This window comes from Vanacampus margaritifer, chromosome 20, assembly GCF_051991255.1.
Source record: "Vanacampus margaritifer isolate UIUO_Vmar chromosome 20, RoL_Vmar_1.0, whole genome shotgun sequence".
Lineage (NCBI taxonomy): Eukaryota > Metazoa > Chordata > Actinopteri > Syngnathiformes > Syngnathidae > Vanacampus > Vanacampus margaritifer.
In genome coordinates, this window is record NC_135451.1 from 16,430,161 (window position 1) to 16,456,960 (window position 26,800).

The window sequence follows — 26,800 nt, forward strand, 5'->3', positions numbered from 1 at the left end:
GTCGTGAATGCTAATGTAGCGCGTGTGCGACGAGGTGTCGTGCCAATGAGTCGGTAAGCGATAACGCGGCGGGAACCTTGTGAACAGGTTTGGGATCTGGACGCAGCGTTGGTGGGCGCGGGGCGGACACCGGCTCTGTTGGCCGAGACAACGGCGCAACGCGCGCTAGCTAAAGATTTGAAGGGGGGGGGGGGGGGCACTGTCATGGGACAGACAGGAGGTGGATTCACGGTGAAAGGTTAAAAAATAATAATCATAATAATAATAATTATAGTTCTAAGTTAACGTAACATTAACCCAACAGCCAAAACGTTCCAACAATAATGTTAATCCGACCGCTAACTGAAGAAAGCTAACTTACTAGCTCATAGCATGGAGCCATAGTAGCCACCTGTTAACATACTGTAATTGTGTGTGAATTTGGTTTTTCATCAAAAAGATGAGGGCATTTTATGTGAAATTGTTTTAGATCCAAAATGTTCAACATCTGATGCTAAAAATATATATATATATATATATATGGGTAAAATAATTGTCCTGACTAAAACTAGACTAAAACGTTGACAGTTTTTGTTGACTAAAACTAGACGAATCAAATTCTGTTTTCTTGGACTGAAATAAAGATTAAATGCTAGATTTATAGTCGACTAAAATCTGCCTATATATTAATAAAAATGGGATGATGTTGGCTAACTATGATAAAAAACTAACACGCGTGATTGAAACCAAAAAAAAAAAAAAAAGTGGTCTGACGAATATGTGCAATATGAGTTTACATGTAGAATGGAACTTGTGGTGTTCCACAGGGTTCAGTTCTGGGGCCCCTGCTGTTTCCATTGTCGCTGCTGCCCGTGTGTTCCATCTTTTTTTTTTTTTTTTTTAACTCTTTGACTGCCAGACGTTTTCAGAAAAGGGATGCCGTGGGTGCCAGCCGATTTAAAGCATTTTGACTGATCTTTCAAGATCCACAGAAAATTATGTGTTTGGACTATGGAAACACACATACTACTAATGAAAGATTGGACTCTCATCTTTCATCAGGAAAAAAAAAGTTTGTTTCTACCTTATTCCGTTTTTCAGTAATCAACAACAGAAAATGGTTAGTTTCACCTCTGTTTTGAAACAAACGTCTTTTAACGTCTTTGGCACTCCTCCATAGGATTTTACTAAACGTTATTTAACGTTTTTGGCAGTCAAAGAGTTAAAAATACAAATAAAAACAGCAGTTGTTGTTTTAAAGTGTTCTATAAATAGAGTTGAGTTCAACAATATTTAACCTTCCAACAAGAACACCAAAAAAAATTCTAGCTATTTTTGTTGTTCTTTTACTGATAATAACGAACGTGGGGGTTGTTGTGCCCTCAACTGAATCCAACATGGTTGCACTAAAATAACAAGCAGTTGTGAAAGACCCCACCCCCCTCCCCCTCCCCTGTGTGTAGTCTTCTGCTAACAATAAGGCAAACAAAGAGCTTTTTGCTTTGGTGGCTCGCGATAAGGTTCGTGTTATCAGTGAGCCCCGAGGGGGGGGGGGGCGTTACTGTCGCTCCCCACAAACAACAACAGGCCCGCAGCCTTGTTATTGCTCATTTTAAAAGCAGCCATTAGCAACATGCGTGCATCCCCAAATTAATCCGCAGCTTCATTTTTATGATTTATTTATTTTATTTTTTTTTTACACAAAGCAGATAACGAGGGTCGACTAATTGCAAAGAATTTGTGATTACGCGTCGGCAGCGTAATAAAGAAGCCAAGCAACAACAACAACAACAAAAAGCCATGTTAGCTAATGTTGCCACACAGCAGAAGATGCTAACGATAGATTTCACTGCTGCGATCTGCATAAAAAGACATCATTGGATGGGAGGACGTCAATCAAACACCTTGTGGACGTGCGGGAAATAAAAGACTGTCAGTCAACAAGAAAAAGGGCAAATCTTTATTTCAGTCCAATGTGGAAAAAAAAAAAAAACAACTACAAAGACCAGAAGGCAAAGCGAGGGCACGGATTTTTTTTTTTATTATTATTATTATTTTAGCACATGGAACCCTTACGGAGCATAAACAATCAAAACAAGTGGAAAAACATGATCGTGTCAAGTCCGCTTTGGCGGAAGCGTCGCAATGAAGGGATAAGAGGAGAAACGCTTCAACTGACCTTTGACCTTTGTGCTCTTTTGTCATCATACAAGAAGAGGAAGCCTTTAAAAATGGAACTGAGGAACGAGTATTGCATTTTCAGTCAAAGAAGAAGAAAAAAAAAAAAAGCATCAACAGCATTTCAAAAACGTTCTCTTAAAATGGCTTGAAAATATTCAATTAAAAAAAAAAAACATTTCCCTCCAAATGTTTATTGTTTTTGTATTTATAGTTGGAAAAGTAAAACTGATTTTTGTTTCGCATAGAAAAAAAAAAAAACATTGGTGAGATGGACGCTTGTTGTCCCAAAACTTTGTCCCAGTGCGTCGTTGACACTTTTACATCAGTCAACTAAGTGGCGTCCCAATATTTTTGACCAAACACACCCTATTTGATTTGAGCTTATACACACACACACACACACACACACACACACACACACACACACACTAACTATACTGACAAAATGAATGGGACACATTTTTGCAACAGACATGGTGCTGTCCCAATACTTTTGTCCACAGTATAGTCGTAGCCATTTTGATTTTGGCTTACGTACACACATGGGCAAGGTCCGAACGCCCACCCTTAACCCCTCATTCACCATATCGTCCCGCAGGATTTAGAGGCCTAATGTATAGATTGTCCTGGTTCTGTTTGGCGATTCGGACCGCCAGCTCATTGTCGCATATCACGTGACCTCTGTAAAAGGTCATGATGCACCGGTGTATTAATCTTCCTCTCAACTGCAGACAAGGTTTTATCACAAAAAAACGGTCAGCATGTGGCAGCAGAGTATAAGAGATCCACTAGGGCCATGTTGAAAAAAAGCTCCTTTACTCACAGTTCTAAACAGATTTGTGAATAACGGTGAAACTTATTCCAATGCTAATTGCTGCAAAACTGAAAGATAGAAACGTATATATTTTTTCCCCTGATGAAAGAAGAGACTCGAATCTCCATGTTTTTTTTATAGCAATGGAACACGATATTCTGTGGGCCTCGCAAAATCAGTCCAAATCCAGTAAAGCAGCCGGGAGCGAAGGGGGTTGCTTCAGTCAAAATGGCTGGGAGTGAATGAGTTCATATTGTATTGAAGTGAAAAAAAAAAAAAATCGAATCAAACTGAACTCGGTGCGAATCGAAATCGAATGGATTGAGGGAATTCGGATCGATACGCAGCCCTAGTGGGGCACTTTGGAGAGAGGAACTCGGGTGCACGCACATTCGGGCACAGCCTCGGGCACGAGTATTGGGACGCACCTCTATAGCAGTCCATTAGGGTTTGTCCAAATACTTTTGTCTAGTCGTTGGCCACATGGACAAAAGTCTTGGGACACATTCCTATCTCGGCCAATCAGGGGCTTGTGTCAATATTTGACACGCCCCTTTTGATTTTAGCTGCTAAAGCGACTCACGGCGTTTTGCAAGTAAACCTGCAGGATGCTCGCAGTCATCATCTCGCCGACTGAGCGCAGTCAGCCAATAACGGGGCTGCGATGGAAACGGATCCGGCCGGGAACGGCGAGGCGGGATATGACGTGTGCACTTGGCAGTTTGAAGGCAATGTTTGTGTTCTACGAGAGGCTAAGCAGAGGTGAGTTGGGGGGGGGGGGGGCGAGGGCGGGTTCAAGTGGTGTAACAAGGAGAAAAACGGTTTGGTCGTTCGGGGGTCCCGCTTTCACAGTCGGGCAGAAATAACAAAAAGGCCGTCTTAAATAAAGAGTAAGAAATACGGTGAGAGAGTCTGTGGTGAGAGCGGGTTTGAATCGGGCAAATGAGATGGAAAAGCAAAGTTCAGCGACACCAGCTGCGTCGTCGATGCGTCTTTGAGTTCCACGTCACATCCATCCAGCCATCCGACGTTAATCCGTTTTCTTCTCTTCCGGATCCTTCTCCAACGCTAGCTCGCCCTCGGGGCCCGCCGACCGTTGATCCGCCTCCTCTCGTTCTTCTTCTTCTTCCTCCTCCTCCTCTTCCTCCTCCTCCTCCTCGTCCTCTTCCTCTTCCTCCTCGTCGGTCAGACCCTCCCGCTTGATTGCGTCCACGTCGTCCGAGCCGTCGTCCGTCTCGGCCGTGCAGATGCCGTAGCACATGAGGCTGATCACGCCCAGCGGGAGGCCGAAGAGGAAGCAGCCCAAAAGAGGCGAGCTGCGGAACACCGACTGGCGGGTGCGAAGGGAAAGAGCGGGTCGGGACGGGTCGGGACGGGGCGGGACGGGACGGGTCGGGGCAAGAGAGGACAAAGTTCATCATTCATCGTGACAATAAAGAAAGATCTGATGTGGAATCTCTAGGTTTTATGTTAGCATCACTAATATTTTGTGGCTAATATTGTGAAAAGGCGGTGAAGAGGAAGAAAATAAATACAATTTGGCAGGATTTTCACTTTATTCTCAGAATTCTGACTTGAATAGCAAAATTCTGTCTTTTCACTTTAATCTAAGAATTCCCACTTTATTTTCAAATTTCTGACTTTTAGTGAGAATTCAGGCTTTGATCTGAAAATTCTGACTTGAAGTTGAACTTTTTTGGGGTTTTTTTCTTATTCTCTGAAAACTTTCAAGCTCGTCAATTATGCGATTAGGCTAAGAACATTTATCAATGGAGCGCATTCAATTGGGGAAAAAAAGTTGTTTCTTATCCAAGCATTTCAAAACGACACCTTTTAGCTCGAATGATGTCACCATGAAAACATGATCTTTCCAGAAAAGCGACTTACAGAATTAAATGTTCTTTCCTTTGGCAGCAGCGGATGTAAATTAACTTCCACGTGTTGCCGTTCATAGAACAGAATAATTGTTTTAGGATTAGATTTTACATTTCAAGAGTTGAGTACTCGTACCACCGTCAGAAAAAGTAATCTAGTTAGTAGTCCAATGTAAAATGTGTGCCTCGGCGCCAACACAGGTGGCTAACACAGCTGTGCACGGCCTAACGAGGTGCGCGTTAGGATGTCGGCGGGGAGGGGGGGGGGGGGTGTACTCGTCCCAAAAAATAAAACCCCTCAAAAATGTCACATTGCTTTCCCGCCATTTTGGATGACATCACAATCTCGCTCGTCGTCGGGCAAACTTTGCCTGGAGGAATCCTTACGAGCTTGACGGTGCGACCGCGCCAGATGTTTACGTAGTCTTCTCACGGCCACGGCAGAGTAAACACTATTACTCCCAAAAGAAGCGCAGACCCTGAGGGAAAGCCCCCCCGAACCCCCCCCAACCGCCGTCTCCTCCATCATTTGCACAACCTCAGCCTGTTTACTGCTTCGCCTTGCATATTCCCGTCCCGCCAACGTCATTTGTCTCCCAGGGGGGGTGCGGCAGGGCTTCATTTGTTCTACTTGTGTCACTGCTCGCCCTCGCCCCGCTCCGTATTGAGATGCGCGGCGAGAACCGCGCGGTCGATGCGACATCCCGGAGACTCTTTGCTCAAGTGGCAGAAATCTCAAGCGACTCGAGCGCCACGCGGGAAAGTAACGATGCGAGCACCTTGGACGGGGATACGTGACGAGACGTCATCAGGCGTTTGATAGCGATTGCGTTCAGCGAAGGCGCTTAGATGGGATTAAAAAAAAAAAAAAAAGTGTCGATATTCGAGGTTTACTGCTAATTGGCTGTTTTATTTACATTTGGTTTATGTAGCGGCTTGGCTGCAGGCTGAGCAGAATTTAGCAACGGGGTTAGATTGAATGCAGCAGGACATTTCATGGAGATGAGAAGCAAATATAGAATATAATAAAAGGCAACAGCGATTTCAAAATATAGCGAACTTGCTCGTTTATTCACTACATTGACATAAAAAGGCACACAGAAATGTCAAATTCTTTGTGTTATGGGTTTTCGTAGCGGGTTGGGGAAAGGCGGACCCAAACGGTACGAGACGGGGATCGAAGCAAACGTGAAGTGTTGATTTCAACCAAAATGAGGAGCTGAGCTGGCAACCGTGACCTGATGTGACGGGACTCGACTCGACGTAACGTGTCTCGACTTGACGTAACTCAACGAGACGCGACTTTTTTTTTTTTTTTTTTTTTTTACGTGTCTTGACTTGACGACGCTAACAAGGCGTGGCAGGACACAACATGCAACAGGCAAACACACAACAATGCAGCCAAACGATTGGCCAAGACACACGCGGCAGAGGGCACTGATTGGTCGACACGCCAGGAAGGGGAGAACAAAACAGGTGGACGTGATTGCACTGGACAAGACAAAAGGGAGACGAGGAAAACACAACAAAACTCAGACCACAACAGACAAAAGAACAACAAGAAGCCAAAAAACCCGAACCTTGACCGAACCCACACTTTGATGGTTAACGTGCAGCGTTTTACACGGAACCATAAACATTTCAAGTGCAACGAAATTCGTCTTAAATTGTCTATTTTGCACCTCAAAGGGCTGCACAAAAGTCTTTCAAAGTTACCCGTGATTATTATTATTATTTTTTTTAAACAACAAAAACAATTTGGAGGCACATTTTAAAAATTATTACATTTCAAATCCATTGTGGTGGCGTTCAAACCAAATTGAGGACAATTGCGTCCACGTCCCAACATGAATGGACCCGACGTGACTGTAACTTAAGTCAGTGGCAGAAAATGGTAGGATTGTAAATGGCATGAAACATTGGCAACATCAAAATACACCAAAAATGTTGAAACGGACAAAATAACGTAGCAGTGTTAAAACATCCACGACAGTCGATGACGTAAGATTTTAAACCGTCCTTAGGCCCGGTATCTCCATTGCGGCTTTTGACCCGCCCACTGCAGGTTGGCCCGAAGAAAAACCTCCGCGGTTCATTAAGACGACGGGATGCGCGCATTCATCGAGGCAGCAGAACGATTCCTTAACCTTTCATTGTGGAGGAGGCCTAATAGGGGGCTTACCATGACGGTGGATCTGGCGTCAAACAGCACGCGCTTGATCCTCTGGATGAAGCCGTCGCCTCCTTGAGCCTGCGGGGACGCAAAGACACTTTCATGGAGTGGCGGGCGCCGCCGAGGATATTGTTTATATGCTAATTTCGTCGCCGGCGGCCATTTGTCGCAATTACCACACGACAACTCCGGCGATCGGCAATTATCGCCGTGTTTGTAAAGGACTCCTCGCACAACACAATTAGTGTTCGGGCTCTCGCCAAAAGCCCTTAAATTTGCGTCCGGGCTCAATTATTGAAAAGGCGGCCGGGCCAATTATAGTGAGCGCTGACAATTTTCAAGTCAGATTTGTTTACATGCAAGTTGTTGTCCCCGTGCAGCCGCATCAAATCCTGGATGGCAAGCAAGACACCGGTTAGGAAAAAAGATGAAGAAAAAAAAAAACTCTTCATAACTGTCATAAAAAAGCTGCAAATGAGCCGCCGCCGCCGCCTGTCAGCCGCGCGTCCTCCGGCGCTTCAGACGCGGCTAACTGTGCCGCCCGCACACAAGAGCTCAGTCATGCGTTTCATCCTTCTTACAGAGCGCGAAGCCGCGGGATTTATTTCCGCTCCTGCACGAGGTAGACGCATGATCGCAGGCCGAAATATTAGGCACACCACAACAAATCCTGCCTTTGCAAAGCGCCGACTGTGAATGTGCGGCCGTACGACGACTGCTATGTGACACATCAGGCACCCTCGAAATCAGGCGTATGCAAACTTTTCTTCTCATTTGAGTGTTAACTCATTTGCTCCCAAAAACGTATAAATACGTTCTACTTTAAATGCTTTGTGTCCCAAAGACGTATTCATACGTTTTTTAAATGGGTTGTGTTTTTTTATTTTTATGAAAGAGCATACAGAAGGCTTTGATGCAGCCTCTGAACTGAAGAGAATGCTTGAAGCAATGGTAGCTGTTACAAAAACGGCCAGCAGGTGGCAGCAGAGCAAAAGAGATCAACCAGGGCCATGTTGAAAAAAAGCTCCCTCGCAGTTCTAAATAGATTTGTGAATAATGATGAAACTTAGCTATATTCTAATGCTAATTGCTGCAAAACGGAAACAGATCATGAAAATGAAAATCAGATCATGAAAATGAAAATCATGATGAAAATCATCAATATCATTTACAATTTAATTGGGTATAATTATTTCATTTCAATACATATTAAAATTGTTGTTAATATTTGTATTTATTTAAATATTTACAATAAATCAGTTGACAAATGAATCATAAAAATTAAAAAAACAAAAACATTTGAACAACCAGATGGCTAAATGAAAGCAGTATTACAGAACTCTTGATAATGTAAACTGCAGACGATCGGTTGGCTGGACTTTAAAAAAAATGAATAAAAAAGTGCAAGCCATTCTTTGCACACACCCGCTATAGATGTTTATTTGATGTGTTCGTGTTCCCCTAAGATACAAACGCGTTCCTTGCAAGACGCTCCATAAAGTTTCCGCAAAAGTGGGGCATCAGAGATGCGTATTTATTTTATTGTACAGAATCTACCTCTCCAATGAGAACATATCCATCCATCCGTCCATCCATCCATTCAATTACTGAAAACGCTTCTTTCAGATTTCCTGGAAAGCACATCAACATTTCAACACAACCTATTATTGCGCAAGTGGGGAGGGGTTTTGTTATGCGAGGCAAAAACTCGCGAGAAGCTTTCCGGGAAAGCGGAGCGGGGCCCCTCTGCGCCGGTTTGGCTTTTGCGGTTTTGCAGCCGCAGCCGGCTCACGGTTGACAGCGCTGCCTCTCCTGAGCGGTGTGCGGATTACACCGCCGAGTCGCGGACTAATCTCATTGTTTGACTTGGACCAAAAGAATTATTTGGAGATAATCTGTTCAGCAGGGATAGCAACATGAAATCTAAACACGCAAAAGAAGATTGAAACAAATACCTCATCGGGTGAGCGGTATTAGAAATGTGAGGCAACATGTTTGATTAATAAGACTGCTGCTGTAATTACAATGGAAATTCGAGCAGCAAGCGGCGGCCGACGGGCCCCCGCGTCCACTTTTTCGTGGCAAATTTGACACCGTTCTCCTTTGGCGGAGGCAAAAAAAAGATCTGCAATTTGACATCGCTCATCTGTCTAGGATTTTACCTGCTAGCCGTTTGGCTACATTCTGTTAGCTTTAAAATCACTCATACATACATTTTGTTTGAAATCCCATTCACTCCCAGCCATTATCACTGAAGCAAACCCCTTCGCTCCCAGCTGTTTTACTGGACTGACAGAATATTGTGTTCTATTGCTATAAAAACATGGAACCTATCAAAAGAAAGATTAGAGGCTCTTCTTTCATCAGGAAAAAATATATATTTGTATCTGTTTTTGTTTTGCAGCAATTAGCATTAAAATATAGCTAAATTTCATCATTATTCACAAATCCGTTTAAAACACTGTGGAAAATAGCTTTTTTGTAACATGGCCCTGGTTGATCTCTTAGACTCTGCTGTCACCTGCTGGCCGTTTTTTTTGGAATAACTACCATTGCTTTAAGCATTCTCTTCAAGTCAGAGGCTGCATCAAAGCATTCTGTATGCGCCAGTTCGGATAAAAAAAAATAAAAATAATAAAACAAATAAAATTTTGGATTTAAAAAGTTTAATTTAAAATAGAACGTTTTTATATGTTTTTGGGAGCAAATGAATTCAATTTGACACACCACAGTGTGGAGTCTTGCTAACAACCCTACCAAATTGGAATGATAAAAGCACACGTCAAGTATATAAATACTGCAGTATTCAAATCTGTCCAAAATGGCTACTTCAAACTAAAATGGGAGACTTTCTGTTCCGTTTTTGACATTGAGGCTGATTTTTATTTTATTTTTTTTCATCCCACATTTTGGGCCCTTAAATACTTCGCCGCAGGTGAGCTGAATGCATAAAACACAGTCAAGCGTGAGGAAGGTAATATCGTACCGGCACGGAACCGTTGAGAACGCCGCTGATGAACTGGACCAGCTGCTCCACGGTCTCGGTCGGCTGGCTGGGCAGGAAGTACTGCTCGTTGGCTGTGTTGAGGACGATAATGGAGGGCACCGTCACCTCCCTGAAAACAAAACAGGGAAGATGGCTTTTTTTTTTTTTCTTCTTCTATTTTTTTTTAATCCTCTCCGCGGCACGGGCCACCGGCATCAAAGCGGGAACAAATTGTGGCTTCTGCGGTAACAAATTACCACACAGAAGAGCACAATGGCGCGATCGACAAAGCCTTTTGTACTTTTCCCATGAGAACGCTTTCAGAAAGAGAATTCCTTATTTGTGCGCTGGGATGAAGGAGGCGAAAAAAGCAGATGGGCTCGGCCGAGCTTGGCGTTTCCGCAATGTTTTGTGCAAACACTTTGCGTGCAAAACTGGAAAACGTGGAGCGTTTGTTTGTGTCAGTCGGTCCAAAAAGCCTTTTTAATGATGAGGCAGGGAACACATACGAGTCCACTTAAAAACAGATCTGCCCGCAATAGGTGAATTATTATTATTATTATTTTTTAAAGGGAGAATTACACAATATGTCAAAATAAAAATACTGTATATCGTGCACCTTTAACTCTTTGACTGCCAAAAACGTTAAATAACGTTTAGTAAAATCCTATGGAGGAGTGCCAAAGACGTTAAAAGACGTTTGTTTCAAAACAGAGGTGAAACTAACCATTTTCTATTGTTGATTACTGAAAAACGGAATAAGGTAGAAACAAACTTTTTTTTTCTGATGAAAGATGAGAGTCCAATCTTTCATTTGGTAGTATGTGTGTTTCCACAGTCCAAACACATAATTTTCTATGGACCTTGAAAGATCAGTCAAAATGCTTAAAATCGGCTGGCACCCACGGCATCCCTTTTCTGAAAACGTCTGGCAGTCAAAGAGTTAATAGGCGGGGCCTGGTGGGGTAACGTGTGCTGTGGCATGAGCATCATCGTCAGTCTCTCAACATTGTATTGAATGCATTTGAGCACATTCCGTTACATGACTTTGAATGCTTTTGAATGACCGGCGGAACCCCCAAAAAGTGCAACAGACGATGGACACGTGGACATCGACCGCCGTCCACCGCCATTTTGAGTCTGTTTTTCCTCCATCTCATTTGTTGGCCGCAGTGATATTGACTTCATTTTGAGCCGTCTTCCTATTGGTTGGATCGCCGTCGGAGGCTTTGGGGAGAGGCAGACGCGCCGTGAGATGATTTTCTCGACATTTCTGTCACACGGCTTCCATTTTTTCCTCGTCGCTCGTCTCGCGTGAGCAAGTGCCGCGCTGTATGATGTCACACTGTTTTGCGCAGCTGGTGCCAAAGGACGCAACCAGGATATTCTGTTTCGCAGTGGTTGACGGTGGTTATCATTTTTTTAGCCCATGACTAGAAACAGGGACTGGCTCACCAAAAAACAACATACTGAATCAATTACTACCGCCTACCCCAGCTTTTAGCAATTCTTTAGCATCTTTCTTGAAAAAAACGAAGACTAAAAGCTGTCGGAAAGGTCACGACATATTCAATCAAATCGCTAAGATGCCTGCTTTGTCGATTAGCTCCTCCCTGCTAGCAAGCCATGTGGCGCACACGAGCTAGCACCGATGGATATATTGAATTTGGTTATGTTCCTTTTGATTAAAAAGGTGTTCAATATTGAGATTGAAAAAGAATTTGTACGGCTATTCAGAGATTCAGATGGTACAGCGAAGCCTTGACTTGCGAAACTAAAATAGCAAAAACGCTAAGACAATTTTTTTTTTAATAAGATAAATAAATTAATGCTAATAAGACAAAACAAAAAAAATAAATAAAAATAAAAATAAAAAATATTCCCTCTAAAAAAATAGTGGAATTTAAAAAAAGTAAAAAAGAATGAAAAATTCTAATAAAAAAATCCCAAACTATTTTAACACTGGCTATCGCATCCAAGTCGCATGAGGATTTACTCGTCAACGTTGGTGAACTGGAATGACCTTTAGTGCTTTGTGGAAACGGAGGTTTAAGATGCAGGCAAGCATACAAAGTGTACAGACAACCCGGTGCCGAGCGAGGCCGCCGCCTGCTTTTGGGCAAATCAGTGGACTCAATCAGGTAACAAGGTCATGATAAACAACCAATACCCCCCCCCCCCCCCCCACACACACACACACACACACACACACACACACACACAATTGTGCAGCACACCTGATGTGCTGCCTCTTGCAACAGATGGCGGCCATTTTAAATAAATATGGATTAGCCTGTTAACCTCACTTCGAGGGGGGAAACAATGCATGATTTTATGGTAGAAACGCTTTGAATCGCACATTGTAATGGAAAAAGACTGACTTTGTTACTTCAGGGGAAAAAAAAAACTGCCATTTTTAGGGGGCTAAAACCCAATGGCCGCCTTTATGCGTTTCCCAACTGTTATTGAGACGCGCCATGCATTTGACATGAGAAAAATCTGCCGTTGCACCACAAAATAAACGTTCTGTCTCTCCTACTGTATTTGGACTTGTTTGTTTTGCTGTGCCTGGCGCCCTTGCGCTTCCTTTATAGTGCGCCCCCTTGTGATCTGATGGATAAGCCGCACCTTTGTATTAGCCGCGGGGTCGAACACAAGTGGAAAAAAGTAGCGGCTTGTAGTCCAGAAATTTGCTGTACACAAGAGTGGTGCAAACTTTATGAGCGTTATCATCTTTGTAGAGGCAAAAAAAATAATAATTGTAATACAAGTCTCGTGTTGCTTCTTATTACTGTGCAGGGGCACCTAATGTTGTGGTCGTGCGGCGCGTGTATATTAAGATCAATTCCGATCTCATATAAATGCTAATTATGGCACTGGCGCCAGGAGACGGTCAGCTTAATGACTTGAAAAGCGACTGAATAATTTAAAAACACAGCCAATGCTTATTTTGTCCACACAGTAAGTATTTTAAAGAGGGCTGTGTGTGTGTGTGTGTGTGTGTGTGTGTGTGTGTGTGTGTGTGTGTGTGTGTGTGCGTCGCTGGTGCATTGTGGGTAAATGGCATCCCAAAGTGCATGACATGATTTTGAAGAAGCAAGAGGCCAGGGAAAGGGAAAGGGGGATGGAGTTAGGCAAGGAGTGGTTTACTTTCGGGTTAGTGCAGGAAATGAGTGTAAGCTTAAGTAATGTCCTCGATGTGCGTGCGTGCGTGCGTGCGTGCGTGCGTGCGTGCGTGCGTGCGTGCGTGCGTGCGTGCGTGCCGCGGGGTGAAAGCAGTGGCAGCCTGATGCCAGACAGGCTGCTGCCAGGACGCAGTAATCGCCACGATGACAGAAAGCGGGATAAAAAGCCATCAGATTTATTTCGCCAGGCCTCCTGAGGGAGGGGATTAGTGGACATTGACGGGGCCAGGATTTCATCCCTCAAAGGAGGGCAATTAATTTTGCGCCGCCGCGTCCAAACACCCGCAAAACCCTGGAAAACCGAGCGCGGACGGGCCAATCGCGTCCTATCATCCTGGGACGGTAAACGCCGGCACGTATCCAGCGCCAGCCGTTTAATAAACTGAATCGGATGTTTTCCAGGAAGCGCACAACAGATGCCTTGCTCGTACACTAAATTATATCAAGACGCGTAATTTGCTCAGCACGCAGGCGGATGCCCGCGTCGGCCGTCTAATTAAAAAGCCGGCCTTTCTGCGACTGGCGCTCTCGACCGGGCGTCGTTAGCGCGCTTCTTTGACAAGCCATTAGCTTATGCGTGTCGCTACGCACGCCGCTAATCCTCATATGTAACACCCGGCGTATGTTTTACCATCAGCATCGCGTACCAGCAGATTTGCCGCATTTTGCCGGCACGCGAGCGAGCACAGGAAGTGAGGGAGCGAGGATGACGGCAAGGAGGAAGGAGTATGGAGGACCAAAACTGCCAACATTAAAAATAAGCAAATGACTAAATATATATTTATTTCAACATTTTATATATATATATATATATATATATATATATATATATAAATAATAATTAATATTTTTTAATTATATTTATTTATTTTGTACTTAATTTTTGAATTATAGTTTTTATTTTCACTTTTATTTATTTATTAAATATTTAGTCTTTATTTTCACTTTTATTTAAATATTTAGTCATGAATTTATTTGAAATATGGGCAGTTTTGGTCCTCCATAGAGAAGACGGCCGACTTGAGTTGCTCACCCCATGATGAGGCTGTTGATGTAATCGTTCCCGTCCATGTGGCCAAACTGGAAGTCTCTGTGGACACAAGGCCACATTAATTAAGTGCGGCTTAAGCTTATGTACACAAAACACACACACACACACACACAACACAACACTAAAGTAAACTTCCCGTCTTGGCGGAATGCAAACAAACTTCTGCTCCATTTGCATGAACCAGCAGTGAAAAGGCCGCCAGACTGATTTCAGGAATAAAATCGCCACAATGGCGCCAGGATGAGGAATTCAATTAGGATCCGATTGTGTCAGCAGAGTGCATTGTGGGTAGTCCAGGTAAGACGGGTCTGCAGCAGGAGTCTGACTGATTAGGTGCGCTATCGCTATTCATTTTAGCCTCCAGGCGCCACATAATGGCGGCGGCGCTCGTGTCAATGACGAAATTATGAGGCGACGGGAGCCGAGTCATAAATCCAGCCAACACAATAGAAAACATCACTCTGCCTTATTGATAATTTCGCTGACAAGTGCCAGGCGGCGTGGGAATGAAGCTAATAAAAAGTCTCAATCTGAATGTCTATTAAGGGACCCGGCCGGGGACGTATGCAGATACAAGATGTAATTACTTTTTTTCCAAGGCTTAAAGTTGAGCAAACGGGAGCGCAACCTTTCCTAGCGGATGATCGCCACCGCAGCAGCATTCAGACCACTTCCTTCAACTTTTCCCCCCCCCCTGAGGAAATGAATCCATAAAGCGGGATATCCATTGAAGGCGTGTTTATTATCAGATTGGCTCAGCGCTTCTCGAGGAGGAGGCTTCGAAAATTGCATCTCGCTGGCCTTTAAAGGATGAAGACGGCGTGATAGGAATCGGATTTGCAATCGGGAACCGACGGCAGCAGCGATATTTAAGGTAAGAGCCCACAAGCAAGAACTCAGTAAGGGCTCGGGTTCTTACAACCTGCTACTATCATGACTTTGAACAGCAAACATGCTTGCTTAAGTGTGATCTTTAAAAGGCGGCATATTATGGAAAACTGACTATTTAACGGCTTGCATCCAAATAGTCGTGCCAGTGTGGAAAAGGTCCCCGCACTGAATTTTGCCGCTATTATGTAAATCAGCGTGGCTCATTTACATAATACAGCCGCCACACTACATTAATTGGCAGGTGCTTTGATAGCTTGGAGACAAACTGCCACCAGTTCAAGTGGAAAATAATTACTATTCGCAAAATTTTAGAGTCGGGGGCTCAACAAGTACAGTAGCTCCGCCCCTAGCATGATCACGCATCATTGGCCTAAACAGTAGCGGGCGGCGAGGTGAAGAGTGCCTCATTTGCATTAGACAGGACCGCCTACTCCAACGGACTAAAGCATGGGTGTCAAACCTAAGGCCCGCGGGGCCACGACCGGCCCGTCAGGGGGTCCAATATGTCCCGTGAGGACAGAACACAAACGACAGTTTTTCACAAAACGAATAACTATGGTTGCCCGTTTTGTCCACTGGATGGCGCACTGACGACCACTTTCAATGACATTCTGAATTTTATGCAAAGCTTTTGCATTCGTTTTCATGACATTTTTGAATACTCTGCAATGGAATAATAATAAATGGGAGTATTTACCAAAAAAAGCAGTATTTTTGACCTGTCGTTATTTGAAGATAATTTGGCCACAGACCACACTTGAGATCAAATTTAGGTGAAAGTGGCCACTGGAAAAAAGAAAAAAAAGAAAATGGAGTTTGACACCCTTGGTCGAAAGTGTCCAATAAAATGATGGTCCTCAGGCTACGTGGACAAAAGAATGATGCTGGCCTGCTATTGAATTGCAGGGAGGGGAACAATAAAAAGATTTTGAGTGACAGCTAAAAGAGCACCAATATTTGGGAGCAGTCATGCCGCATCATTACCTCCTTGACTGAAACAAAATGAAAAATGGGGAACACCGTCCCTGAATAAACCAACAAATTGGATGTCATACCTGCTAAAGTGCTCTCTGTATTCCCTGGCAACCGTCTGAATCAACACTTTTAATCTGGGGAAACAAAAAAAAAAAAGAGATTGTGAGCAAACCTGCCCTGAAATTGTCGGCGGGTCTTATCTTGATTGGACAGCTTTAAAAAGGTGCGAGTGTACCTGCCACTCTCGTCTGTGGGGTCCTTCTCGTCGATGATTGCAATCGCCACCAGTTTGCCTAAAGGGGGCAGACAAGGGGGCGGGGCCGCTAGATTACAAAAGGCAATCACTGGGTGCAGGTGAGAGGACAGCAGCGAGGGAGATAAGATGCTCAAGTGAGCCTTATTCTTATTCGTTAATATTTAGCTGGGCGAAAACGGATAGATTGATTACGACATCCTTGCAGGCCTTCAATGTAAACAGGATCAATCCGTGCGAAAACACAAAACGTGGACCCCCTTCATCAGCCACTTGTGACCGGAGTGCCCCCTGGTGGTGACTTGTAGTGCTGCCAGTTTTATTGCTAAATGAGGCATTTTAGCAGCAAAGCAGAAGCGTTTGTTTTGTTTTTGTAAGGGCTTCAACCCGAGCGTGTCGTATAAACGGAGCTGTAGTGAGAAGAAATAAAGAATGAGAACAACCGAGGCACGTTGTTTGTTCTGCATGAGATCATGATGTAAATGCATGCTTCTCGTTGTCCTAAAGCCCTGCCTGTTTGTTTCTAATCCAGTGCATGTACTAAAGACAAATTTATTTACATAGCCCTGAATCACAAAAGAGTCTGAAAGGGCTTCACGGGCCCCAAAAAAATTCTAACAAAAAGGTTGTGGTGTTTAACATTCTTGCAACATGTTTTAGTCTATTTATTCATCTTGTATAAAAACTATATGGTGTCGTAATGCTTCATTTAAAACATTTTTTACAACATGCATAGACTGTGGCTCGCCTTGCCCACATTCACAGGCATTAACTTAGCTTAAATCATTCACTCGCAGCCATTTTCACTGAAGCAACCCCCTTCACCCCCCCCCCCCGGGCTGTTTTACTGAATTTTGATTGATTTTGCAAGTCCCACATATTATTGTGTTCTATTGCTACAAAAACATGGAACCTACCAAAAGTAAGATTTGAGTCTCTTCTTTCCATCTGTTTCCGTTTTGCAGCAATTAGCATTAGAATATAGCTGAGTTTCAACATTTTATTCACAAATCTGTTGGGGAAAAGAGCTTTTTTGCAACATGGCCCTGGTTGATCTCTTATACTGTGCTGCCACCTGCTGGCCGTTTTGTAATAACTACCATTGCTTTAAGCAACCTCTTCAGGTTAGAGGCTGCATCAAAGCCTTCTGTATGCTTTAGCTTAAAAATATATATAAGAAAACGTATAAATACGTTTTTGGGACCCTGGCAATATTTAAAACAGAAAAATTTTGTTCAATTTTTTTTTTCATCACTTTCCTCAAGCGACAGAACGTGTTCTTGTTAAAGGTAATTTGGTGTTTGTATTTGTATTACTGATGGAAAGTCATACCCAACTATTTCTTGTAATGAATATTCTCAAGATGTTGCTTGACAGTCCTCGCCCTTCAAAAGGGATCCAAAAGGACACGGTCGGGCCACCGGCCAGGCTCGGGTACACGGGCACTTAAACATGGACGCCCCGCTTTGTGTCAGTCCGAGTTACGTCACGTGGCTGACTGAGGGAGGCCGCCGAGCGGAAAACGTTATTCCGCTGGCGACACAGAAAAGTCACACTCCTCCGATATCTAACCCACTATTTCAAAGCCTCCATCTTTAAATCAGCGCGGGTCTAATTAAAAGGCATTTGCGTGTGGGTGGCGGGACGGCTCGTTGGGGCCGGCGAGGTGAGGGAAGCGGCAAAATCAAAGCGCCCGTCACAGGAAGGTGCACATTAAGCCGAAATGCTGCTGCTGCTGCGTCTAATATTAGACGGCGCGCAGCCTCGTTTGAAACTGCTGCTCGCGCTAAGATGGAGACTTCCTGTGGGAGGGAGCGTCTGCAAAGTAGAGCAACATGCTATGGATTTGAGGAGGAGGAAATGTCCTTAAACGACACCACCGCCGGATAGAACGGAGGCTGTGATGATTGGGAATAAATTGGGGAAGGAAAAAAGTACAGTCGTCACTCGGTGTATCGCGGCTCACTGCACGCTCATGCATTGATTTTTTTTTTGCTGTACTTAGATTGGATATTTTTCATTGATTATTTTTCCCCCACACAGACTATTACCAAAGACTCGCGTGGCAAAAGACAGCAAGTTACACAACTACAACAATGCCAACATTATTAGTCGACTCATGATAGCCTGGTTAGCATGCGGAGAGGATGGACAAAGCCGCTGGTGCTCTTTCAATCGCTTGAAGTTACGCCAGCACTCACACACACACACACAAAGAGCGGCTAGCGCTTTAGCCAGTTAAAGGGGAAGTCAACCCAAGAAAACAATTATTGACAATAATGTGTTCGACGCAGCCACACTGGTCTAAATATGGTATTCTGGTTAATGAGTTAAGCAGCAAAATCCAGCCGTCTTTATCCATTTCAGGCGGCGGCCATTTTGCCACTTGCTGTCGACTGAAAATGACTTCACAGTTGCTCAGGCAACGACCAATCACAGCTCGCCTGTTTTCTGAAGCTGAGCTGTGATTGGTTGTCACCTGAGACCTGAGCAACATTGATGTCATCTTCAGTCGACAGCAAGTGGCAAAATGGCCGCCCCCCTGAGATGAATAAAAATAGCTGGACTCCAATTCCGCAAATGTAATATTAATCAGAATGTCATGTTTAGACTTGTGAGGTCGCATATGACATATTATTGTCAAGAAATGTTGAAGGTTGACTTCCACTTTAGTAGCCGGCCAACTCGCTATCTGCGTGAAGCTTCAAAATATCATCGCAACTTCAGACGCAGATTTCATGTATTGTGGGAGTGGCCTAAACGTGACCCCCGTGACAAACAAGGAATTCTTGTACCTGTTTCTCCAAGTTCATACAATGTGAAGCCATCGATCTGCAGGTACCCTGGGAAGCGCTCCCTGTTGACCCAACTGGTCAGGCTGCCATCTGCGTACTCTGGAACACAGAATACACAACCATGTTTAATAATATAGCGTGTTAAAACAAAATTTGCAGAGATTTATAGAAATAAAGTGTCACATGATGATATGAATGCATTGTTGAGTCATCAGTAACACGATCAGTGTCTTACGTCGTTGTCTGTACTTTTCACTTCCTGTCAGTGTCTAAATGTCATTTTGTAATCTTGCAATCAAATCAGTGTTTTACAAATGCAATTATGCCATCTAGTGGCAGAAAAATGACCTCAACACAATTCATTAACACTCATTTTTTACAGTACATCTATTTAATTTTAAATCAATTTTAGGAATTATTATGAAATTACTGTATCAATGACTAAAAGATGCAGCCATATTTCTAATATTTTTTTTTTTTTTACTTTTATGTTAACTCTTTGACTGCCAGACGTTTTCAGAAAAGGGATGCCATGGGTGCCAGCCGATTTAAGCATTTTTGACTGATCTTTCAAGGTCCACAGAAAATTATGTGTTTGGACTATGGAAACACACATACTACCAAATGAAAGATTGGACTCTCATCTTTCATCAGAAAAAAAAAGTTTGTGTCTACCTTATTCCGTTTTTCAGTAATCAACAATAGAAAATGGTTAGTTTCACCTCTGTTTTGAAACAAACGTCTTTTAACGTCTTTGGCACTCCACCATAGAATTTTACTAAACGTTATTTAACGTTTTTGGCAGTCAAAGAGTTAACGGTTAAAGTCATTAATTATGATTAAAAATTTGAATCACCCGTTAAAATATTTATAATACTACAGTATAATACAAATATGATGTAATTTACTGCAGTATTTTATTTCCTCAATAAAATACAACAAACATTTAAAATAATAAATTTAAGAAGGATTTTTTTTATTTAGATTGATATTGTTTCCATTATTCATATCAATATTTAACCAATTCAATTTTTTTTCCCGTCTCAGACACTAAATTGCGCTCTTTGACTATTTGTAAAATGTCTAAATGTCATTTTGCAATCTTGCAATCAATGTAGCCTGAGACGCTATCGCCAGCTCGTGTTTGAGCTGAAAACGCATGAAAGGGAGACGTTTATTTCAACTCGGAGGCGCTGTGGAAAATAAGGAGAACGCAGTGGAAAAAAAAAAGGCTTTTGGTGTGTACGCCGCATGTTGCCACTCGCACATCTGGTGGCCACATGTGGAGCTGATGGCGCTCCCCTGGATAAAAATAGTAGGGGAACATCTGAAAAAAAGCGCTCATGGGACGCTCATTATGCGCGTCAAAAGGGCGACGGGGACCTCATTATGACACCCTAATAAGTTATCATAACCTCACGGCCACCGTGAGAGTAATTACAAGATGGGCAACGACTTTGACACGCTTTTTAAGCGAGGCGGGGGGGAGCCTCGCCGGAAGGCCCGAACGCGAACACGATGCTTGAAAAGCTTGATTTGCAACAAACGCAAGGTCATCGTCGGCGCGGATATGAACGCTGCGTTTGTGTGCGAAAGCTGCTGAGTCGACTCCAGCGCATTCTTTCCGCAGATGTTCTGACTTTACAAGGCAGACGCGCTTCCTCCCCCCAGAGCGAGCTGAAAGCCCCCGCTAAACGGCGGCCCGCCCACCCCTCCCTCCCTCCCTCCCACCTCCGCGGCATCTGCTTCACCTTGAAACACATTTGAGCCGCTCTCAAACGGCGTTCTCGAACGTCTCCATGCAGCCTGCATTCAGAGTTCAGAATTCATATATTTTTGGACATATTCAAGGAGGAAGGTTAATGGGACGCAAGACCCCCGGAGGCCGAATGCCACCGATCCAGACTCGGCAGAGGCTACGAGGAAGCAAACTGTCACATCTTGTGCAATAATTATTCAAAGCTGTGAGCTGATTGTTGTTAAGCGCTTTGTAATTCAAAAAGGGGTGCCAAAATTAGTGCATTCATTTTGAGTTAATTTAAAGCTCCTTTAACGCCACAATTTTTTTTAACACCCCTGATTTGGGAAGCCTATACTGATTTAGCAGTAATAAATGTAATAATAATGCATATATTTGTGGTCAAGTTGTATTTTACATTGGTAAAAATGTGCAGAATTTCACACGTTACTTTAAGTTAAAGATGAGATGGCTCTTAATACGAAAAGAAAAACGCACTGAGCTGTCACCAGTGTTTTACAAATGCAATTATGCAACCTAGTGGCAGAAAAATGACCTCAACACAACTCATTTTTTTTACAGTACAGTACATCTATTTAATTTTAAATAAATTCTGTGAATTATTATGAAATTACTTTATCAATGACTAAAATAGTTTTGTTTTGTTTTTTTATGTTAACGGTTGAAATCATGCGATTAATTATGATTAAAAATTTGAATCACCCGCTAAAATATTTATAATACTACAGTATAATACAAATATAATGCAATTTACTAGTATTTTATTTCCTCAATAAAATACAACAAACATTTAAAATAATAAATTTAAGAATGATTTTTTTTATTTAGATTGATATTGTTTCTATTATTCATATCAATATTTAACCAATTCAATTTTTTTTTCCCCCTGTCTGTATTTCTAGTACAATTTAAAAAAAGTCAAGGTATTTTAAATATTAAATATTTTAGACAAAGGAAACAACAGTCTGTCATGATAGATATATATATATAAATATAAAAGGAAAAACATTCCAAAAAAATTTGAAAAAATATATAAAGAAAGTTGAGTAAAAAAAATTTGTTTTCTATGTATTAAAAGTTTCTTTTGAGGTGGGTGCGTTTTCTACAGCAGATGGTGAAACACTGGATTAGTGTTTTGCATTCTAACTAACTGACAACACAGCAGCCCTTAATTTGACACGTTATAAATACTTTTAACCAATCGCAGCGCTTTCAACGCAGGCCTCATCATCTTCACTGACTCAGATCCGGCGCGTTATCATCTTCAGAGGCGCGGTGGCGTCTTGTCATCGCTGTCACGGCGCGTTAGGCGGCCCGTCGCTTAAGTGCCCGCCGTAAATGTATGCAAACTAATTCCGCCTCACAGCTGGCTGCGTTTTGTACGCTCCCATAGGAGGAGCGGCCAAGTCAAACAGGAGAGAGATTAGCGGAGAGACTTTAAGCCCAGCGATAACTAGGACGGTCTGACGGCGAAGCGCGGCCTCCTCCGAGTCGCATCCGGGCCGACCTTCTCGCTCATTACACCCTTCAGACGTGTCGTCGTCCGGCTGCTGATCAAACCCTGCCGAGCAACAGCTTCTGTAGCGTGAAGGATTGTGGGAAATTAAATATGCATGAGCCTCGGCGCTCTACTCTTATTTTAACAGCAGGCTTCAGGAAAGGGGGGGGGGGGAGGGGGTGAGATGATGCGGCTTGTGATGTGCGCTAAAGCTGTGAAACCTAAACAACGAGGCGCCGCGGAATTATTCGCGCAAAACGAGAGGACGGATTTAGACGGAGGTGGCTCGGCACTTCATACTCGCAAGAATGAGAGCAGTGCCTCGGATACGAGAGGAGGAGGAGGAGGCGATCTGGGTTGCGTTTTCTAGGAATTGTCAGCCTCAGTGCGGCGACAATGCAGTTGAAAAGGAAGGTTTGCGTGTGTGTCGTGTAAAAGGAATAGAATGTTGGCGACTGTCTGGAATTTCCGTTCACTTTAACCATCGTATCAACAACAAGGCTTTTATAGTCACAATATAGACGAGTAAAGCGTGGCCCCCGTGGCTGCGGTGCAAATCTAAAAACGGCCCCTTTTACGCAGAAAAGGGGTATGTGGCAATACAGACAGGAGAGGCAAACATCTGCTACAACCCCGTAGAACCCCTGACTCTCGGGCCTTTTTTGCCTCAACCTTTCTAGTTATTTTTCGGTTCAATGTCCATGAAGACCCGCTTGGATGGGTTTGGTGTGAAAGAAGACGCCGAGTTGCGAGACCTTGAAAAGCTTCAAGTGCACGACTGCTTGTCGGTCTGCTGCCTAGACGGGCTGCAAAACTAACACAGATAAAAGTGTATGTGGTGTTAATAATACAGTATGGACAAAATTTAGGGCCAAACCTTGGCAAGAGACGCATTGAAGTGTGGGGGGGTTTGCTGGCAAACCCTTTACCGAACCCATCTTTCTTCTACAGAAATGTGCTTGTCGAGTTGTTTTCGGATGCGGATACAGAGATCACACTAATCCAATATTCATACAACTAAAAACTTTCAAATGTAATAAATTGATTGATGGAGTGTCGCCGCCTTAAAATAAATGTATGAAGCCCATCATGAAATGTTACCAATGAACACGCAAATCAGATTAAAAAAGGGGGAAGTGAGTAGAAATTCAGAGGAATTGATATTTGTTCCCAACCTAAACAAAGAACAGAACAAAAAAAAAAAAACGATATATTTCAATTAAAAGTGTCAGTTTGTGGACTAATCTGGATTGTAAAACCAACTCATCTCAGTCTATCTGTATTTTTAAAAAAATATGTAAAAGCACAATTACTAAAATAAAAAATAGATATAGCACGAAATAATGCTTTTGAGCTAATTTGTAAAATTGTTACATTGAAAACGTCTTGACTGCTTGCTGCCATTCATTTTGTGTTGATCAGGGGCAGACATCACAAGTTTTACTTCTTTCTGTCCCCTTTTCATTCCTTTTTTTTTTTTTTAAAGAGTGAAATTAAATAAAAATTCATTGAATTCCTCTTTATCCGTGTATTTTGTGTGCTTCTAACATTGTGCTCACTCTTCTTCTGTCCGAGGACCATGACGGATGCTTTAACGGGTTCGGTATGGACGAAACGGTCCGATTTGACTTTATAGAAGTAGAAACTTGCTTTAAGTGAGCGACTCCCTGCCAGCAACCAGGGTGAACCAGGGTGCAACCAACTCTAGCCGCGATAGTCTTCTGTCTAAACGGGTTGTGGTGCAAATCCAACGCAAACTTTGTCTTTATTAATTTGCCACCTCGAGCCAGTTTTTATCTAGAGTGAAGGACATCCCAGAACTAAAAACCTGCAGGGTGAGTCGCGTTGCTGTTCGGAGCCTGATTGCCGAGAGAGAAACCAACAAACGGAGGCGGAGATGGACATTGGCACTGACACTGTAAAATTCGGCCTGGCGGCGACAACCCAAAGCGGCCCCACAACACAAGTGGCCATTAAAGCAATGTGGTGAAATGACACTGTTGCGGTTTGCCGCTTCAAAACCGGGCACCGGGAAAGTTGCAATCTCCTTTCCCCGACCTCGCCCGCGTCACATTTAATTTGCGGCTCGGCAAGCGCCTACGCAACAAGCGCTGCGGTCTCCCACGCCGGGTTGCTATGCGGGTGCGCCCGGGGAGAAAACCGCCGGGACGCGGCTCCAGGCTTCGCCGCACGGCGACGAAAGATGAAAGAGGAGCACGGTTCAAGGAGAGCAGGCGAGGGGCGGGCGCCGGCTCGACAGAACAGCAGACGACACCGTTCGGGGATCAGCACTCACCGTCGTAGGTGAAGTAGGTGCCATCTTTGAACACGATAACCGCAGGCAGCTCCGGCAAGGTTACAGACTGAAAACACCAAAAAAAAAATGTCTCCTTTAAAAGACGGTTTACGCGCAGAGAATGTTAAAGAGGATAGCAACGCTGAGGTATGTTTTGAAAAAGCAGAGTGACAAACAACCACGCTAAGCACATTTCACTGATTTCAAGCTTCACTGGACAAGATGATGAATTTGCATATCACACGGATGATGAAATGTCACTTAAAGGCATGCCCATATATTTACTATCAATGCAAATGTGAATGTATTGATCAAAGCTTGGGTGACATAATAGTTCAATCTTTTGGTCATTTGTCACCTCTGGCAGGACGTCCTCCGAGGTAGAAAAGAAGTAAGTAAAGACGATGAGCTCGGTGGCCACGTCGTTGTATTTCTCCTGCCAAGACAATGCAAAAAAAAATATGGCATTTTTACATTTCATGCAAAAACATTTCGGTGACGGGTAGTGTTAATTTTGTTAACAAAAACAAAGTAAAAATATTTTCATCGACACACATTTTCCACCGGACGAAAACTAGACTTGACTAGACTAAAAGCCCCATTAATAAACCATCATTGGGACTAAATGAGTACGCATTTTCATCAACTTATAAAGACGAGACGAAAAATTAGCTCACTTAATAAAGACTGGACTAAAATCTATGGACATTTTAGTTCACCAACAAAGACCAGATGAAAATGATCATTTTGTAAAATCCTGTCTCTGCTAACCTGTCACTAATGCAGTGACACGCCCCCTTTCAAATTTGCCGCTAGCAAGTGCAACGTCAACATTAATGCAACAGCTATAAGTTAACGTTCAAACCAGAAGTGGCAAATCCAGGTCCAGAAAGTAAAAATCCTGCCACAGTTTGGCCCCTGATGCTAGCTAGCTATCTAGCTAGCTCTCTAGCAGGTAAATGAGCAACAAGGGTGCTGGCTAGGGAGCTAGCTAGCTAGCTATCATCAGGAGATAAAGCCAAATTGTGGCAGGGTTTTTACTTTCAGGTGCTAGCTGGCTAGCTCCCTCCCTGGTGCTCGTTTACCTGCTAGGGAGTTAGCTAGCTAGAGAGCTAGCTAACTAGCACCTGGGGCTAAAGCCAAACTGTGGCAGAGTTTTTACTTTCTGAACCTGGATTTACCGCCTCTGATTCAAACTATGTTAATCCGACCGCTAACTAACGCTAGCTAACTTACTAACTTGGAGCATGGAGTCATAATAGCCACTTGTTGATATATGGTAAATGTGTATGACGTTGTCATAAATCAAAAAGATGAGGACAATTTTTTTATGACAAGTAGTTTTAGATTAGATGGAAATGTTCAATATTATCGGCTGACAAAAAAAAAATGTAACAGGGCAAAATGACTGTCCTGACTAAAACTCGACGAATAAAATAGTTTTCTTGGACTAAAATAAAGACAAAAATCCTTTACTTATAGTCGTAGGTGATTAAATAAAAATGGAATGAGGGTGACTATGATAAAAACTAACAAGTGTGAATGAAATTAGAATTAAAACAGACTAAATTTTAAAAATGGCTGATAAAATGAACACTAGTGACAAGCACTTACTTTGAGGGGCGACTCGCCACCGACATAAACAAACAGGACGTCGTGGCGCTTCATCATATGCTCGAACATCTGCCTGCTCGGAAGGGCTCGAACGGCCGGCCTGCGAAAAGGTCATCCAGGTATTCGTGGTGTCAACAACAGGTGCCCACAACATTAGGTACACCAGCTAACGAGAAAAGAGCTGCATCTAAAATGTTGCCAGAATTGTATCATTCTCAGAGCTGCATCTAATACTGTGGTTAACTGTTCATTCTGGTCCAAATTTGAATATCAGAACTGTTTGTACAGTATTAGAGCACAGCAAGTGGCCCTAATGTTGTGGCCAGTGGGTGAATTTGCATTGTGAGGTTGTGGCGCCCCCCAGTGGTGATTTGCAACCACTTTCAACAGATTCAACTTAAAAAGGGATACTTGACTCATTGAGCCATTTTCAGCAGTAAAAAGCTCATATTTTGTCCAGAAATAATTTGATATCG

The 26,800-nt window shown here is 43.2% G+C and overlaps 1 protein-coding gene across 3 annotated transcripts in view; it reads right to left on the reverse strand.

The window, feature by feature from the left end:
• The window catches only part of tmx3b (thioredoxin related transmembrane protein 3b), a 79,823-nt gene that overhangs the window by 49,380 nt on the left and 3,643 nt on the right, over nucleotides 1–26,800 (reverse strand). For 2 of the 3 annotated variants that reach the window (XM_077554795.1, XM_077554796.1), the window contains exons 7-15: nucleotides 26,325–26,424; nucleotides 25,069–25,146; nucleotides 24,711–24,777; nucleotides 19,158–19,256; nucleotides 16,345–16,402; nucleotides 16,190–16,243; nucleotides 14,226–14,282; nucleotides 10,008–10,137; nucleotides 7,031–7,099 (exon numbers count right to left, since the gene is read on the reverse strand). In XM_077554795.1, coding sequence (XP_077410921.1) covers nucleotides 7,031–7,099; nucleotides 10,008–10,137; nucleotides 14,226–14,282; nucleotides 16,190–16,243; nucleotides 16,345–16,402; nucleotides 19,158–19,256; nucleotides 24,711–24,777; nucleotides 25,069–25,146; nucleotides 26,325–26,424 — 712 coding nt within the window. Of the gene's footprint in view, nucleotides 1–1,925; nucleotides 4,305–7,030; nucleotides 7,100–10,007; nucleotides 10,138–14,225; nucleotides 14,283–16,189; nucleotides 16,244–16,344; nucleotides 16,403–19,157; nucleotides 19,257–24,710; nucleotides 24,778–25,068; nucleotides 25,147–26,324; nucleotides 26,425–26,800 lie in introns of those variants that run through there. The other variant, XM_077554794.1, reaches the window with a different exon arrangement.